The sequence below is a fragment of the Pteropus alecto genome, unplaced genomic scaffold (assembly GCF_000325575.1).
Source record: "Pteropus alecto unplaced genomic scaffold, ASM32557v1 scaffold86, whole genome shotgun sequence".
In the NCBI taxonomy this organism is placed as follows: domain Eukaryota; kingdom Metazoa; phylum Chordata; class Mammalia; order Chiroptera; family Pteropodidae; genus Pteropus; species Pteropus alecto.
In genome coordinates this window covers 26,866,785-26,885,599 of record NW_006442109.1, presented here as the reverse complement: position 1 = coordinate 26,885,599, position 18,815 = coordinate 26,866,785, and the positions used below count along the sequence as shown (strand labels likewise).

Genomic DNA, 18,815 nt, shown 5'->3' with positions numbered 1-18,815 from the left:
ATGGGCAAAGTTGGAATGGTTTGGCTGTCAATAAGAATACTAATGCTCTTCCACCACCATCTTAAATCCAGTGCCATACAATGCTCTGCTGTCGCTTCCGACAAAACTCATGTGCCTGTCGGCTTCCCTCCGCCAATAACTCCAGCACCAGGGAGGATAAGATGAGTACAGCAACACAGAGGAATTTGCAGTGGGATCCAAAATTAATGCCAGCAAGAATCAGCAGGATTAAGGTAAATGTTTATTGGAGGCTTGAGCTGGAAAGAGTTGACTGAAATATCTGTCTCGATATGGTGAAGTTGTAGACTGAACAATTAAAATAGATCCAATCACTGAAAGATCAAGAGGATTCAAATTTGTGCTTTTCACGATGCTGCTAGTGTTGATAAGGTTTTGGAACTGAAAGAACATGAGCTAGATGGCAAATTGATAGACCCCCAAAAGGCTAAAATTTTAAGAGGGAAGGAACCCCCAAGACAGATTGAACCCAAATACTTCTGAAAACAAATTAAAGAATATTTCCGAGACTTCAGAGTGATTGAAAATATTGAACTTCCTATGGATACAAATACAAATGAAAGAAGAAGATTTTGCCTTACCACATATACAGAGGAAGAACCAGTAGAGAAATTTTTAGAAAGCAGATAGTATCAAATTGGTTCTAGGAAGTGTGAAATCAAAGTTGCACAACCAAAAGAGGTGGATAGGCAGCAATAGTAACGACAAAAAAGGAGAAAAAGGTGCTGCAGCTGAGGGAGAAGGTGGTACCAGTGTTGTGGCCCAGGCTAACAGAGCACTTATGCAAGGCACCTCCAGGGGGTGGCAATCACCAAAACAATTACCAGCCATACTAAAGGAGGACATTGGAGGAAACCGGAGGAGATTGCTATAGAAACCCATCTTGCAGGACAACACTGAAAACTGGTATTTTGTTGATCTAAAATGACTGTTTTGTAAGATTTCCTAGTGTACAAGACACAACTGTGTCTAACTGTACATAGCCACCAATTAGTTTTTGTTCTAACTTTATTTTTTGCTTTTATGACTTGTGGATTTGTGTTTATACAAATTTTCTTTGTATGATTTAAACCTCAAATAAATGCATCTTCGGCCATCCCTCCCTGAACAAGCCTGATCCTGTCTGATCTCGGAAGCTAAGCAGGGTCGGGCCTGGTTAGTACTTGGATGGGAGACCACTTAGAAAGACCAGGTGCTGTAGGTGCAAAAAATAAAAAATAAAAAATAAATAAGGGGTTGAAAGCTGACAAGGCCCTTGCAATCTGTGAGGTCGACCAAGGGTTGCCTCGCCTAAAAAAATAAAAAAATAAAAATAAACCTCAAATAAATGCTTCCGTATGTGAAAAAAAAAATAGTAATTACAATGTATTGAAGCAAATCAAAGTTGTCCTTCAGTGTTTGTGAGGGATTGGTTCCAGGACCCCTGTGGATATCAAAATCGGAGGATGCTCAAGTCCTTTATATAAAATGGCATAGAATTTGCATATAAGCTACGCACATCCTCCCTCACATCCTCTGTATACTTTAAATAATCTCTAGATTACTTATACCTAATACAATGTAAATGCTATGTAAATAGTTTATACTGTATTGTTTAGAGACTAATGACAAGAAAAAAAAGTCTGTACATGTTCACTACAGACACAACTATTGTAGGCCTAACTACATAGTACATATGCCAGCAACAACATACCTTTGTAAAAATTTTCAATCTGTGGGTAGTTGACTCCGTGGATATGGAACCAGCAGATTTGGAGAGCCAAATGTATGCATAAATCCATGAGTTTATAAAAATATTAAAAACAACAACTCATTAACCACCTTTGGAAAGTTCTAAGGAACTAACTTATTTTGAAAACTGATACTTGAAATCATCAAGCATTTGTATGTGTACTGAACCTCAGGGTAATCAAATAATTGATGAGAAAAAGTTCTTTAGAGAAGTATTTCAATTCATAAATAATGATAAAATTAGAGTATCATTCTTTGCAACCCTATGATACCGTGATTAATGATAAGAAATATATATATGGTCTTCATCCCTGTTTCTTACACAGTTTGTTTTCATGTTTCCATATCTTGGCTAATTGTGAATAATGCTGCAACGAACATGGGGGTGCAGATGTATTTTCAAGATAGCGATTTTATTTCCTTCAGATAAATACCTAGAAATGGAATTGCTGGATCATAAGGTAGTTTTAGTTTTTGAGAACCTCCATACTGTTTTCCCTAATACAGTAATTATTTTCACTGCAAAGCACAGTGAGTAGAAAGCCATTCAGAAAAATAGGTTTCCAGGTGAACCTGAATTATAAACCAGCTATCTCAATACTTTACTCTAGGGAAGGGTACTTTCAAATAGATGAGAGAGAGGAGACTGGATAAGTAAACTGCTATCAGAAGATGCCTGCTATGGCTCATTGCCTCTATTACTACTACTGGAGTACTAAAATAGCCTCCTGACTGGTCTCTGGTTTACATCCTTCCCCACTCATAAGACTAGTCTCAGAACAGCAGCCAGAGTAATCTTCTAAAAATATAAATTGTATCATTTTATTCTTCTCCTTAATACTTTCCAATAGTTTTCCAGCTCACCTAGAATAAAATCCAAAGACTATATCATAGTCTCAATTCTACCTCTCTATAACTCTTTCCTTCTGTCACTTCGCTGTACCCCTGCTGGCTTTCTTGCTGTTCCTCTAATATTCCAGGCTATTTCTTTTACAATGGTCTGTTCCCTGTGTCTGGAGTTGTCCTTTTTCCAGATAATAGCATGACTCTTTTACATCCTTCAGATTTTTCTCAAGTGTCACATTCTCAGTGAGACCTTTCCTGGCCATTTCATTTAAAATTTCAACACCCTCTCTACTCACTTCCCATCTCCTTTCCTGCTTTATCTTTTCTCCTTAGCTAATCTGATATATTTACTTAAATCATTTTATTTGCTGTCAGTCTCTCTTGCCAAGCTCCATGAGGTCAGAGATTGCCTGTTTAACTCAAACTCAAATCTTTGTCCCTGTGCTTAGAACAAAGCCTGTCATAATAGGCACTTACTTAGGAAATATTGTTAAATAAATGAACGCCTGCATGGTCCCCTCCCTCACTTTCTTGACTCTAGTCAAGTGCCACCTTCTCAGTGAGGTCTTTCCTAAAGATCCTATATAAAATAGCATCTTTCCCCGTACATACAGAGACCATTACCGTATCTTCTTACTCTGCTTTAAAAAATTGCGCTGAGCACCGTTCGACATAGTATACATTTATATATTTATTGTCTCTTTTCTCTTCCCTGGAGATTTCTATTTCCACAAGGCAGAGACTGCTGTATCCTCAACGCTTTAGAAAAGCACTTGGTAAGTACTCAACGGTTATTTTTTGGACGAATTAATGAACCAATTCTGACCAAAAGCATTCCCTCCGTCACCAAAACACTGCCAGGGTGGCCATGAGGTTCCAGCACAATCGAGAACTCTCTAGTGAACACTCTAAACTCCTTTACACTCCAAATGCCTCTGCAAAGAATGACACTACTCTTTGCTGGGAACTGCAAAAACAGCAATGTTCCCCATTTCATTTCTGGCCCTATAACTTAACCACAAAATTGACAGCTCAGGCCAACGCAGCAAATAAAAATATCGAGCACATTACTTTGTAAACTGTCTGTTATTGACCAAAGTTTAACGGATTTACTCGACTCTACAAGTGCTGTCAGCCAGTCTGAGAACAAAAGCTACCTCGCAGAAGGGTCCCGACCGCACCCGCCGGACAAGGCGGGGCTCTGCCCTCCACCGCCCCCGGGACTCAGGATTGGTGGAGGCTAAACAGGCATCGCCTGCCTACGCCGCGCGTTTGGGCGAGGCCATCTCGGGAGGAGCCGGGCGGGGCGGGGCGGGGCGGGGCAGAACAGGCGTCCTCCCGCCCTTCGGGCTCAGGATTGGCTGAGTTTCAGCAGGCACCGCCCCGGCCGGGGCCAGGGCGCGCAGGGGCGGTTTTTTTCGCGCATGGGCGGGGCCATCACGAGAGGCGCGTGGGGCGGGAGGGGCTGGGCTGCGGCTTGCGCCAAGCTTGTGGCTGGGGCTGGTGATACTGCGGCTGGGCGGACCCGCCGGGCTTGGGCCGAGGCCGAGGGATGGCGAACGTGCGGGTGGCGGTGAGGGTCCGGCCCCTCAGCAAAAGGTGAGTCTGGGCAAGAGGGGGCGCCTGAGGCGTCAAGTGAGCTGAGAGGAGGGTAAGATCCCCGCCTGCCCCACAAGGGATTCCGGCGTGCGGAAATCAGACAACAAGTGGCCCAGCTGGTCAGGGTCCGGAAACCATAAAGGCCGGGTAGGTCGAGGCCTCGGTCGAGATTTCGCGTGGTGCCCGGAGGGATAGCGGTTCCTGGATGTCCTCTGGGGTTGGCTGCCCTGTGCCCGCGTCTTCAGAGTCCTGTCAGCAGGAGTTTTAGGGGACCGCAGCTCAAGACTTGATGCACGAGTTGGGTCTTTCTCACTCGGTACGTTGAGGAGGTATAGGAAGGTATCTTTACGCGGGGAGAGGAATTGTCAGTCTCCTCTCTCTTCTTGGTGGCTCTGGAGTACCTGTGAGGACTGAGGCAGAATTGTGGGCACACATGGGTTTCTCTGTCAAGATGTGGGGAAAGGCAAATTGGAAGGCATTAGAGGGAAACAGGCCCAGCGAGATCTTGGCTTTATTCTATGTTCGACAGCAGAACTGTGAAGTAGGGGAAGTTATTTTAACCCTTTTCCTCAACATTGTCAGTGTCCACTTCCTCATGAGCGAATCTGATTCTGCACCTCTCAGCTCTTGAGGTATCCATTGTCCAGACACGTTTTTCGTCGTCTTTTCACTGATTTTCCACTCAAAGGCTTAGAAAGTCAGGGAAGGCTTCACAGGAGAGTTAGTGTTTGAACTGTTTTTAAAAGATCTGTTAGATTTTGTGACAGGTGGAGAAGGTGTAAAAAGCGCTGTGAAGTAAAACACAGAAAAGGACTTAGGCTGTTAGATAAGTTTTGGTGGTTTGGGGAGAGAGTATGTTGAGCAGGGAGGTGAGTGATAGGCGATAAAGCCGTGGAGAGTGTGGTTTGGGACCAGTTGCACATATTGGAATTATTTGGGAAATTAAATTTTTCCAGGACATAAGAGGCTTGAAAATTGAGCAGAAGGGTCAAAAAAGGCATTGCCTCTCATAATAAAATTTGATGTTATGTGGCTTTGAAAAAGTCATGCAATTGACAGAATAATGAGGAGAGAAATGAGATAGGAGAAAGAAACAAAAACAGGAAAGAAAGTAGGAAAAAGGCAAAAGAGGGACAATGAAGAAAGAAGGAAAGAAGCATGTGCCTAGACTGCTGTGTTTAGATTGGTAAATGGCTTATGAACTCTGGCTTCTGCATTACTAGATGTGGCTCAGGGTTGGGGGTTTTTTCATAGGTGCAGCTGCTATGCTGAGGTAGCCTCTGGAGATTGTCATTTTGCAAAACTTCTTTTAAGGGTTCTTGGGATAACGGTGACCACTTCTCAGTTTCTTGGGAGCTAGGAATTTATAAAACCAAGGATTAGAATAAGAAAATTCTGTTGAAGTTGAATTATTTGCAGCCACAGTAGAGAAAAACATCTCATTAAACAAAAAAGAATGGGAAAGAAGGGCACAAAGCTTATTTACTTTTAGCTCAGATTAAGAGTCTTGAGCAGCAAACAGAATGCCAAGACTGCAGATATCCAGGTGTGCAGGCTGAAGATTCAGGAGCATAGATTCAGGAAGACACAGAGAAACCCAGTGTGACCCCAGTTAAGAAGTTGAGATCACTCCCCTCTTCTCACAGAATCCTGCAAAGATGTGGGTTAAGTCTCAGCATCTTCGCTCATCTCAGTGTAAGGTATCTGCTGATTATATATTTTATTCAAACCTTCAATTAAGTCGTTGGCACAGGCTCAGTTCACAAAGTCGTTGGATCTGATTGATGCTGTACTTGGGACAAAATCTTAGCATCTGGTCTAAGCTTACATTTTTCTGTTTTCCCAGGTGAGAAAATAGCCTTGTTTAAGGTCTAAACATAGGTAGAACCAAGATTCGATTTACCAGACTAAGCTGTTCCTTTCTGAGGTTACAGAAAAGTTGCACTTCTTTCTCAGTAGGACTAGAACTGATCATCCATCAGTAAAATGGTAATATGAGAAATGATTTTGACACCCTCCCCTCTACTTCATAGTTGATTTCCATAGTCAAAGTCTATCTCATTATCAGGTGCTGCTCCTTGTCTATCCAAAATCATTCATCATTGAGAGAACATGTTCTCTTCTGCTAATACTGTAGGTCCTGGAACACTCTCCACTGCCCTGTCAAAAGTTATTTTTCATACACTATATTCCTTTTCTGTGCTTTGAAAAAATCTGTAAAATAGAATAACTATTCAGTGTTTTTTTTGTTTTGTTTTGTATTTTTTAAAGACTAAATGAAAGAATACATTTAAAATACTTAGAGCCCCTGGCTCATTTTAAGTGTTCAGTAAAGTTTTAGCTATATAATTTTTAACAACTATTTTTATCCCTCCTTATATTAAGCTGTCTCTTTTAAAAAGTTTAACAAATGAATAGATAACTGGTAATGGCTTGGTTATTTCCCCCTCTAGGAGAAAGCTTCTCAAATTATAGAATACATACAGTCCACCTGGAGAGCTCGTATACTGCAACTTGTTAACAAGAATTTGAAGTAACTAGCCCCACCATTCCCTGTAATTCTGATGAAGGTGGCCTGTGGACTACACTTTGAGAAATACTGTCCTGGGAGTAAACGTGTAACTGAAGATTTATTCCTGTGCAAAACCTTTAACCCTAAGGAATGAATGTCTGTTGGTAGAATTCAGGACCCGGAGGCGAGTGGTAGTAGCTCCACTCTTCCATGTGTCAGGCTTCTTCTTAGTAGACTTTCATTGAGCTCTGTGCGGTCAGCTCTCCAATTGAGATTGGTACATTTTTTATTCTGCTATACTTTAGTTCACTGTTATTTTGTTTTAGGATATTTTGGAACCACTAGTTTACCAATGGCAAAGGGAGGAGCAGGATCTCACCCTCCTATAGTGTTATATCTTTCTATCAAGAGGTAAAGTTCAGGACACTTTTTTTTTTTTTTTGGCTTCTCTAAGCCAAAGAGTACTAGATGAATCCTCAAGAAAAGGCAAACTTAAAATTAGGTAATAGATTTGGAAAAGTTATAGCATAATTTTTTTTCTTTATTGTCCAAACTTACTATATATAATCTGTATGTTATTTTTAAAGTGGGTGGAGGGATAATAAAACCTACTTTAAAATTCAGAAAGAAAAAAATATCTTGTAAAATGTTAACACCAAAGATGAAAGATTTTCTTTAGGACTGCTGAGGGCTAGCGGGGGAGGCGGAGGGGGGAGTTAATGATACTGGGAGACGAAGAATATCTCTGCTGTCTAATACTATCTTGTATGAAATACAAAAGAAAGCCTCAAAGCCTTGAGGAAATTTATTATTATTTTTATTAAATAAATTAATTATAATTATAATTATTATTATTTTAGGCGGGGCAACCCTTGGTTGATCTCACAGATTGCAAGGACCTTGTCAGTTTACAATCCCTTATTTTTTTTATATTTTATTATTTTAGGCGAGGCAACCCTTGGTTGACCTCACAGATTGCAAGGACCTTGTCAGTTTACAATCCCTTATTTTTTTTATATTTTATGCCTACAACACCTAGTCTTCCTAGGTGGTCTTCCATCCAAGTATATTGAGGAAATTTAAATAACAGAAGTGTCATTACTGGGAGAGGGAAATTAGAAAAATTCTATCTAGGGCTTTATTTCAGACTCACTGACAGGTTTAGAAAAATAATCTTAAATCTAAAGACACCCCCATCCCCCACTCAACCCCACCCTCACCACTTCCTCTAGTCCTCAAGGTCACATCCTGGGAACTACTAGGAAGGATAAAATGAGACAATGTATTTTCTCAACTTTCGAATACCAAGCTAGGAGTAATTTAATTTAGTTTAGTTGATGACTTTCCTTGTAGTCGGGGAAGTGCTAATGAATTTCTCATCTGTTAACATTTTTTCTGTGAGCACTTTAGCTAAAGCTCTTTATGATATGAGAAAGGATTTTATACCTAGAGTGGAATATATTCCATTTATTTTAGGCTTCATGTATGTGGGCCACTTTGATTTAGGGGTTGGTTAGTTGTTAACAGTTTTGTTACATACCTTGCAACATAGGAAGATTCTTAAGGATCTTGGCTCTCATTCCGATAAAAGAAAAGAATTTGGGAAATACGTTCTCAGGATCTCAACAGAGAGAACTCATTACTATCTGTGCCCAGAGAAAATGGGAGGTGATGCCATATTGTGTGTTGAGCCAAGGATCCTCTCCAGGGTTTCCAAGCCTGATTTCTAAGATATAGGGCTTTGGGGTCAGATAAATCTGGGTTTAAATCCAGCTCTATCACTGCTAGCTGTGTGACCTTGAACAAGTTATATAATTTTTCTCAGTTTTAGTCTTCCATTTGTAAAAATAAAGATATGTTAGGAAACTATGTCAGAAAGGTGTTAGGAGGATTGTATAAGATGAAGTACAATATGTACTGTACCTAATATAGTGGTTAGCATATAGAGAGTGCTCAATAATGTGACACTTAGCTGTTCTAGAGCCAAATTCTAACAGTCCAGAGAAGCACATGCCAACTAGGGGACTGATTGCTGTAATGCTTACAGCCATTTATGGAGACAGACACCCCAGTTATAGAGATAGCAGTAGGGAAATGTATTGTCCCAATAGCACTAGTTTCAGCTTCTCTTTTCTTAATTAAGAGAAAAAGGTAAGGTTTCTTCTCATATGGATTTGGGTCTTGTTTCTAGGGAGATGAAAGAAGGAGGAAGAATTATTGTGGAAGTTGATGGCAAAGTGGCAAAAATCAGGAATTTAAAGGTAAGCTTGAAATTGTTTTCCTTTTCCTCTCCACTGAGGGTCTAGTATTATTAGAGGGGCTTCTGGGAGTGCAGTTGTGGGCGTGAACATGTTTAGAGAGGGGGACTGGAAGACCCCCACAAAGCAAATATAGAATTAAAGCAGGAAAGGGTGATACCTGCAGCTTTAGGTTCTATCAAATAGTGTACAGCTGTTTTGAAAACTGGTCAGTAGCTGCTTTGAAAGTAAACACAGTGATGTTATGGGGGGTCATGGCTAGCTTAAATCATGTTAGGGGCAATCCACATGTATACTTCACTAATCCGACCACCAGTTAGACTTTACCTAAGCCTCTCATTTGGTATCACTTAGTCTAGAGGCATTTCTGGGGATTTGAATGTGCATCTGCTAATGCAAGATTTTGGTTGTAGTGAGGACCAAGTAAGAAGCTTCAGATCCCAGAAGGGAGTCCATCACTCCTCTGAGTCTTGCTACAAATTCTCTTTCACAGATATGATGACTGGACAAACTCTGGGAACTTCCTCTCCTATACCTCACCCCCTCCTAAGGCTGATTTCTTCCATCCTATTTCTTCCTTACCAGGCTAACGGAAGTGGAAGGGCTTCTTCTTTTCTGGTTCTTGGAGCGTGGAAGGAAACAGGGAAGCTGGTCATGTGACTGCTGCTATAGTCAGCTTGCAGGTGGTACTCAGCATTCCTGAGAGCTGAGGAAGCTGAATTGCTGGAGTGAGGGTTATCTGGATCCCAGGCCTCCCAGCCATGCCCACTCCCATGTTGCTCCTATGATGTGATCTGTTTCCTTTTGTTGGTAGCTCTGCTAAAAGAGAACAGGATGTGCCAAACTTTCAACAGGAGCTCCCTGGGGACAAAAGTCTTTTTAGTCTCTGCTGTCTCTTATTTATATCTCTATTGCCTAATCACTTCAGCTGCTTTGTTTTGAGAACTCATTTTTGCTTAAGACTAAACCGTGGCCAACATCAAACTTTAATCTGCCCCCTGCACACTTGTTGGCTGCTTACTTCCCTGAAGTCAGTTATCCACTAAGAATCTCTTAGTCATTCTGACAGCCTCATTCTTCTGTTGTAGTTTATGGTGCCTAATGCTAGGGATTGTTTCTCCCTGTCCAGAGTCTAAATTTTAATTTAGTAAGACAGACAGTTCTGTAAATAATGCCATTCTCCCCAGTAGAATACCTGGAGGTCACTGCAATTCCAAGCTCTGGCTCTTCTCTCATCTACCTTGGACAGTTGGATTGGTCCTAGCTCTGCTGTCCAACATACTTTCTGATTCATTGGGGATAGATACCCAGGGACCTCCATGAAAACCCTAGGTTGCTAGAGCCTGACAGGCCCAGGGACTGAATTATTCATGTATTTATATATCTTCTCCAAAAATACTTAGCGAAGAAATGATAGTGATAAGAAGATACCCAGAGAGGAAAGGTTTTCTCTCCCAAGCTGTCCTATACCTCATATGTTTGGTTCATATATAGGCAGATATATGATAGTATGATAGATATTTAATTCTCTGGGACTTCACTGTACCTAACAAGATGAGGACAGAGGTTACTTTTTTCCTTTTTCAAATAGATATCATAAAGATTCTCATGACCAGTCTAGATCTCTCTAACTACAGCAGAGAGGAATCAAGTGCACTAACCAGATTCTGATATTATAATAGAGAAGACATTGGATCCTGTGTTTGATTTTAGGTGGACAGTCGATCAGATGGCTTTGGCAGCTCCCGGGAGAAGGTTGTGGCATTCGGTTTTGATTATTGCTACTGGTCAGTCAACCCAGAGGACCCCCAGTATGCATCTCAGGATGTGGTAATATCATTTTTCTTTTACTCTTCTCAGTTTTTTCATAACTGTATAATTATTGGGAAATTAACATGGAATCTGGGCCCTGACTATTTCTTACTTATGATAGTTTGGTCAAAAACTAATGGTGTTTGATCTGAGAAGTGGTAGTGAGAGGTATCAGTTGCAGAAAGAGGAAGGACTATTTGCTCAGGGAATGGGAGTTGGCTAGTGTCCATTTAGGCTTGGGCCTCAGCATGATTCAGGTGGGTGCAAGTTAGTTCAAATAGTGTTCTGTTCCTGTTAGATGAATGGACTCATCTTGTACTTGGCCTGTGTTGTGTGCAACAGAAGGACCTAGGAATCCTAGAGGCTAGTATCTTCTTTGAGCCTTAGGCTAGTGCTTCTAGGCTGAGTGTAAAGGGCTAGACAGCTAGTCTAACAGCCTGCAGTGTATATAAGAGATGAATTCTATTGATCCAATGAAGCTTTAGAGGATTAGCCAAAGCTTCGCTAGCTAAGGCTGTTGGTTACCTTTCCTGTGTCTAGTAGTGCTGCCCAGCTCTCTCACAAGTTTCTGAGGGAGCAGGCATGGCCAGGTGGGCCTATAGGACTTCTCTCTGTTTCTGTGAAGCAGTATCATTGTTCTGGTTTGTGCTGTTGAAGGCCATGTATTCAGTCCTTGTGATGGCTAGCAAGCCTTGCCTCATTCAGTTCTATGACCATGGACAATAGTCCTCACCACAGCAGCCAGCAGGTACTCTCTGTGAAAGTCCTTCCTTATAGAAAAATCCTTTATTTGGCCTTCATGGATCAACATCATATTTCATATAAAGGAAAACACTGCTGGAGTAGTAGTCCTAAGGAAATGGCATTGGAAATAGAAATATTTTGGGAAGAATAACAGACAACCATTGCCTGTCAGTCTATATACCTTTGAATAGAAAGCCAAAGTATGTTTTCTAAGTATTCTGGTCTTTTGTAAAACTTTTTCCAATTGTGCCAAAGGAATAATGTTATCAAGGTTGAGTGTCTTGGACAGTCCTGATTTTCTGCTGATGCAGACTCCTGAAGATGACTGTATAGTTCTAAACCATGGACGTGTAATTTTGCCATCGTTCCTGTCTGAGGAGAACATGTAGAAATAAGACCCTAGACCACTGTGGAATTTGTTGTCTCAAGGGGGCCTTTCTGTTATGATAATGGACATCCTACCTTTGTAGTCACAATGCTGTTGTTATAAGTGCTCAGCAGAAAAAGTCAGTGTGGGGATTACCTGGCCTCTACCAAGTCTTCTCTGTCCTTTGGAATATGAAGGCCCTGGCAGGTTCAGTCTTGCTTATGCTCTTTGATTTTTACCCCAGCACTCAAGCATGTATGAGGTATCTTGTTACTGGTGTTTGTAATTGTTCCATTGAGATCCTCCAAGAAGAGCAAGGAAAGAAACTGACTCTCAAATAAGAGGATGGGATTCCTACAGCACTTCACAGTTGGGACTGTATTTGTGGTGTAGAAGTCAGTGGTCTATTAGTAGAAAGTGGGCATACTGCTGGCTATTTCAGTCTTCTCTGGCAATAACATACCAGGGGCTGTCCCTTACCTAAGAAAAATGAACTATTTTATTTTTAATTTTTTTAGGTGAGGCAACCCTTGGTTGACCTCACAGATTGCAAGAACTTTGTTAGCTTACAATCTTTTATTTTTTTTTATTTTTAAATTTTTTATATCTACAGCACCTGGTCTTTCTAGATAGTCTCCCATCTAAGTACTAACCAGGCCCGACCCTGCTTAGCTTCTGAGATCAAGACGAGATCGGGCTTGTTCAGAGTAGCATGACCATAGATGAAAAATGAACTATTTTGTGTAACATTTGATAGATAATAAGCTGGGAAGTGCATGTAAATAAAACAAAATTACATGTCTTTATCCAATCATCCATCCATCCATCCATCGCAACAAGCCTGAGTATGATTTTGGTTTGAGCCTCACATTTTACATTTATGTAGCTTAAGGGAGTGAAAATAATCTAGTGGAAGCCTAGAAGTCCATAGATGAGAGAAATTCATAAGTATGATTCTTCTTCTGTTGCACAATTTGAAGTTCAATAGAAAGATCAAATGGGATTTGACAGGAAGCCTGTGGAAAGAGATAAAACCAGTGTCTCCTGAGGTTGATTCTGGTTTGTTTATTAATTGTCTGAGGCCCTCATTGGTCCCAAGGGAAGTCAGGATAGGAGAGAGAAGGAAAGGAGCCTTTGTCGCAGGCCGGAGTAGGGCCAGAGGTCCCAGAATGGTGGTAGAACTCATATCCACATGATTTGGTCAGAGGGACTCATTAATTTAGCACAGAAACTGGAGTACAGACTTTAATCACTATGGCTCTGAGGTCACCGGAGTAGGAGAGGCAGATTGTCATAAAATCATAGGACTTGGTGTAGGAAAGAATTTAGATGTCATTCAGTTCATCCTCCCACAAAGTACAGTTATTCTCTCATTTGTGATCATATTTAGGGAGTGTAGGGAGAGGGGTCAGTCTTGAGTAAAATATAATTTATATACAGTAAAATTTATCTTTTTAGTGTATAGTTCTATGTGTTTTGATAAACACAATTGTGTAGCTTACATGACAATCAGTATATAAAACAGTGCATCAGCTCCAAATCCCTTCATGTTCCTATGTAATCAAACTATTCTTACTCCCAACTCCTGGAAACTACTGCTCTGCTTTCTGTTTCTACAGTTTCATCTGTTCCAGAATGCTATATAAATGTAATAAAACAGTATGTAGCCTTTTGAGTCTGGCTTCTTTCACTTAGCATGATGTAGTTGAGATTCACCTCTGTTGTTGTATCATATCTTATTCTGACCTTGATTCAGACTTATTTAAATCATCTTCTTGCCCAAAAGGAATTTCATGGCTTTGAAAGCACTGATTCTAACTGCAAAGAGTGAGAAACCAAGTCCCTGGAGGATAGTACCCCCTTCATCTCTGGGTCTCTTCCTGTTGTGAAGGAAGGACTATCATCACCCACAGAAATATAGCACTGATTTCAGAATATCCAAATATGGAAGGAGATTTTCCTCCATTGGCCTTAAAGGAATTTTGAGCAACATTATAAGCCATTGCTTGATAGATGTTGAAAAGAACGTCACCTATTTGGTGCTGTTGCTGCCTCATTGTAGTCTCTTAGAATATGAGAGCTCAAAGGGAACTTAGTCATCTTGGCCGGGGTTTCTGAACCTCAGCACTATTGATACTTTGGGTTATTCTTTGTTGTGAATGTCTGTCCTGTGCACTATAGGATGTTTAGTAGCATCCCTGGCCTTTACCCACTAGATGCCAGTAGCAGTCCCAGTTGTGACAGTAAAAAATGTTTCCAGACACTGCCCACTAATCTACGTCAACCCCATCGTGTTCCAGATACAACAGTGTGACTTATATGGGAGTTATACAGGTAGTTAATGCATAACTGGGGCTAGACCTGTGCTTCCTATGGTGGTCTTTTCATTGCATTATACCATTATACCTCCTTCTTTATATTTTACAGCCTCAAAAGAGGTTCAAGATTAAAATTCCTTAGTGCTCTAGCCCTTCCCAGTCCTTCGTGGTGACACATTTGAGTAAATAGATCAGGTGTCAACAAACATGGGTCTCTAGAGAACAGGTTAGTTACTGCCAAGTTCTACTGAGAGGCAGCTTTATTTGTTAAATGTTGGTAAATTCTAAATGTTTATCCTTTCTTTTAATCGTCTCCCAAAATCTATTAAATCTATGTTATTCACTCCATTTTGTAGGAAAGGAAACTGAGGCACAGAACAATTACAAGACCTGCCCAAGTCACTTGATCAGTAAGTGGTGGAGCAGGGATTCAAATCCAAGACTGTCCAACTCTAAATTGCATGCCATTTCCACCAAGTCTTGCTGACTCTCAAAGTTAAAAGAAAAAATCCCGTTTAGTCTACTAGTGATCTGGTCATCTCTTTATACATATTATCTGATTTGATCCCTTTAACAGCCTAAAATGTAGATGTCATCTTTCTTTTATAGTTGAGGAAATTTAGGCTTAGAGAGGTTACACGGGTCTGCCCAAAGTCAAAAATGAGTCTTACCTTTGAACACAGGATCATTTGAATGCAGATTTCATATTCTTCACTGCACAACAGTGTAAAAAGGAAAAAAGAGATATAAGGGAAAAAAGGGATGGAAATTAGGGAAAAGGAGAAAGCGAAGGGGAAGGAGAGGGATAAAGAAAAGAGTACATTGGATGGGGACTACACAGGATCAGACCACCTTCCATTACCCCACGACCCTGGTGTCATCTGCTTCCAATTTTTAAAGCTGGTTGTTATTGGTCTAAATTGTGTTTTTAGTTTGTTAATATTTGGACTTACTAAGGCTTGTCTTCAAAATTGGCCTACATTTTATCTGGCTTGAATCGATATTAAAGTTAATCTTCTCTGAAGTCAGACCTGGATTTGAATTCAGGCACAGCCACTTATTAGCTGGCTTACTTTGGACAAGTTACTTAACCTCTCTGAGTCCTTGTTTCTTCAACTGGAATTATTGTGAGGAGGAAATGAAATAATTATGTAAAGTGCCCAGCCCAGTGATGGCAACCAGGAGTTGAATAAGCGAGGTCATGAGTGCTGTGGCTTGGGTCTCTGTTGTGATTATCACTATCACTATGAGAGAAGCAAGGCCCGTGCTTCTTTATGAGAGCGAAACTAGATTTGAAAACCTCTTCTTTGAATCTGGTTATGATCCCTTTGGTGGATCAGCATGCTCTACTTGGAAAATTAACTTCCCTCCCTACTTCCTGATCAGGAACATCTGTTGGAGTGGGCGTCCCCTGCTCAAGTGTATTGTGTTTGGGTGATTGTGTGTTTGTAAAACTTTCCATGAGGAGCATTAGCTCAGCTTTACCCACCAACGACTGTAATTGGCTGTCAAAACAAGTGCAGACTGAGTCAACAGAAAGCAAGTCCAGCCCTCTCTGGAAAGCAATTGCTCCTATTCTCCTGGGAATCTTTATTTTAAAATGGTCTGTTATTTGGTTAAAACAAAATACCTAAAACACTGTAGCTTTTCCAGATAAAAAATCATGTGCATGAGCAGAACATTTCCTCCTTACAACCTCCTTACAGCCACTGAATACAAAACTGAAATTATAGCAGTGTGATTTGTGCTTGTTGTTTTAGTATTTATTTAGTCTCCATATACACTGAATATCAAACAGCACACAGAATATATCTGTTGTCTACTCTCAAAGATGAGAGAGAGAGACACTAGAGACTGTGTGTGTGTGTGTGTGTGTGTGTGTTTGTTTCAGATTCTTGGGTAAAGATTTCCTCCAGTTCCAGACTTCAACTTGAGGATGTCAAGAACTTGGAGAGGCTTCAGAGGAAACTCCCCGCCCCCACACCTACAAAAGTATGATTAAAGGGCTAACTGCAGGAACCAAGAGGAAAGCCACTACCAGTGTAGCACAACTCATTGTATGTATTTTGCAGGGGATTGTTTGATGAAGGACTATTGGTGCAGAGATGGGAAGATAAGGAGGTGATAATAAATCTCTGCAAGCACAGAACATGATGATTTTAGTAGTTTATGGAGTATTAGAACCAGCTGGTCTTCATTGCCATTAGGATAAAACAGAGGATTTAAAATTAAATTATAGAGGATGGTATGTATTTAGGACATGAAGAGTAACATATGTAGAATTTTGAATCCTGGTATTTGGTAGCTAAATAGTTTGACTTTAGAATTCCAGAACATTGATATTAGAAGAAATGCTAGGGACTATTCATGACATTTATTTTAAAGATGAAGGCCTAGGGAGACAGAAATAACAGAATACAAAACTGAAATTATAGCAGTGTGATTTGTGCTTGTTGTTATAGAATAACGTTATAGAATATTTATAAATAACGTTATAGAATATTTCCTTTTTTGCCAGTCCAGAATTGTGCTTGATGTCGCAGGGAAATGCCTGTTGCTTATTCTAGTGACAAGGGCCATGAACTGCAACACAGAAGTTCCTGTGTAGCAGGAAATGTGCTGCTTAGCAGAATCCTAAGGAAAGATCTTGTTCTTTAGATTGGACCTATCCCTGGTTCTGTACTGGGTCAAAATGAGGAAATTACACTATTGCCATCTAGTAATATGGGAGAGCATTGAGTGCCTATTATAAAGTGACCAGGCTGCAATTAGAAGCAATGTTTCTGTCTGGGGACCCAACCCATTATAAGATGAAGACAAATAGTCTGTTATCTCCTGCCTCAGAAAGTGAGTAGGATGAAGTGGAGAGAAGGAAGAGTATAAGCTTTATTTCTTTTATGCCTCACTTCTTTTGTATTTCCTGAACTCACTGTGAATAAAGGCTTTAGGGGAAGAGTAGAGAAGCAGAAGAGTTGCTGAAACTGAGGAGAGACTTGAGAAGAGCAAGAGAAAGGGGAGACACGAAGAAGAAACTAAGGTGAGAAGGAATTTGAGAGTTCACAGAGAAGAAGATTCTGTTAGGATTATATTACTTTTTACAGTAGATATTATTATCTTTGTTTTAGGGATAGGAACAGGCTCAGATAGGTTGAACAGCTTGCTTTAAGGTCACACAACCTAGTTGTGGAACAAACATTCAAACCTCTGACTGTGTGACTCCAAAGTCCAAGCTCTCGGATGCTGCACCATACACAGCTCTAAGTTTATGTTTCCAGTGTTGCACATTTTAAATGATCAATTAATAGTTGTTAGATTAAATATTCAACTTATGGTTTAGTGGATGAAGGACAAGTTGGGACTCTGCCTTCTTGAATCTTGCTGCCTGTCTTTGCAAATCTTGCAATTTGCCTAAATTAGAGAACCACACAAGTCCATCAGTTTCTCTGTGCATCCCTTTTCCCTAACGCATGTATGTGCAAGGGAGCTGGGGAGCATGTGGGTGTCAAAGCCTTTTCTCATGAATATTTGCAGAGTTATGTACATTCCATCACTAGTGTTGTTTCTTCTCAACCAAGATGGAGACAGAAGTAGAAGGGAGAGAAGTTTTTCATAAGAAAAAGCCTTTTTGTGCAATAATTGGATGGTGCTCTGCAAGCATGAGTGGGGGAAGGGAGATTACCATGAGTATTTCATTTCAGTATGCTCCCTCTGCCAGCAGCACAGCTGCTTTGCTCTATAAGCATGTCTAGGGGCTGGATTTTAAAGGAATAAGGTCATTCTTTTGGCTTCATCTAACTCATTTTTCCCCTCTCTAGAAACTTGATTATGAATCTTTAAATAGTAGCTTTCATATTTATATAAAAATATGAAAAACAGAGATCCTTGACATTTATTGTTTGCTGCTGGTGCTAGATGCATGTATAAAAATGAACAACAGAAACTAGAGAAATCTTTTAAAGTGAAAAAGCTTGTTTAGATTTTTTTTCTCCTATGTGAGCTAAGGGTAACAGGAGTTTCTGGTAGTATCTGGAGTCCTTGAGATCTAGGCTGGAGAGAGAGGTTATCTGTAGGGGGAGGCATGCCCAAAGCTCGATAGTTAGTTGCAGACCTGGGGCAGCCTAAACATAAATAAATATAGAAGCCTGAGACAATTGTCCTTGATGTTACCCAGAAGTTCTCTTGCTGGCATCTGCAATGCTGAGAAGTTCCCCCGTATTCTCTGTACACTTGATTTGTCCTGGAGTTTAAAAGGATTGTCAATTAATTGATTGAAGATGAGAAGTATGATGATGGCAGTGATTATTTTGAGAATCTTTGGAAAGATTGATTTGCAAAATCATCCAAACTGAAAGATATACAATGAAGAGCAGCCCTTTGAACCAAAGATATATGTCCACCACAGTAATGCATAGGCAGACTGATAACAGTAGGCCTCTCCAGAGGAAGCCACTTGGTCTGCCTCGCTAGATGCTAAATTCTCTCCGCATACTTGCACAGTAAGCTTGTGTCCGAGTACCCTCTCAGCACCATTTCAATGGTCCTCTGTCTGGAAGAGCCCATCCAGCTGACCGACAAAAGGCCCCTTCTAAATGCAGTGCTCAAAGGGTTCA

At 40.5% G+C, this 18,815-nt stretch overlaps 1 protein-coding gene and 3 pseudogenes across 1 annotated transcript in view; 3 read left to right on the top strand and 1 right to left on the bottom strand.

Annotated features, from left to right (window-relative positions):
- On the top strand, positions 1-892 carry LOC102883171 (annotated as a pseudogene).
- A 211-nt stretch (positions 893-1,103) lies between these two features.
- On the top strand, positions 1,104-1,222 carry LOC112469666 (annotated as a pseudogene).
- Positions 1,223-4,059: 2,837 nt separating this feature from the next.
- STARD9 (StAR related lipid transfer domain containing 9) overlaps positions 4,060-18,815 on the top strand; it is a 101,230-nt gene continuing 86,474 nt past the window's right edge. Inside the window, exons 1-3 of the mRNA XM_025038756.1 lie at positions 4,060-4,194; positions 8,898-8,967; positions 10,678-10,794. Of these exons, the coding sequence (XP_024894524.1) occupies positions 4,148-4,194; positions 8,898-8,967; positions 10,678-10,794 (234 nt within the window). The 5' untranslated portion in view covers positions 4,060-4,147. The remainder of the gene's footprint in view (positions 4,195-8,897; positions 8,968-10,677; positions 10,795-18,815) is intronic.
- Positions 12,492-12,611, bottom strand: LOC112469736 (annotated as a pseudogene).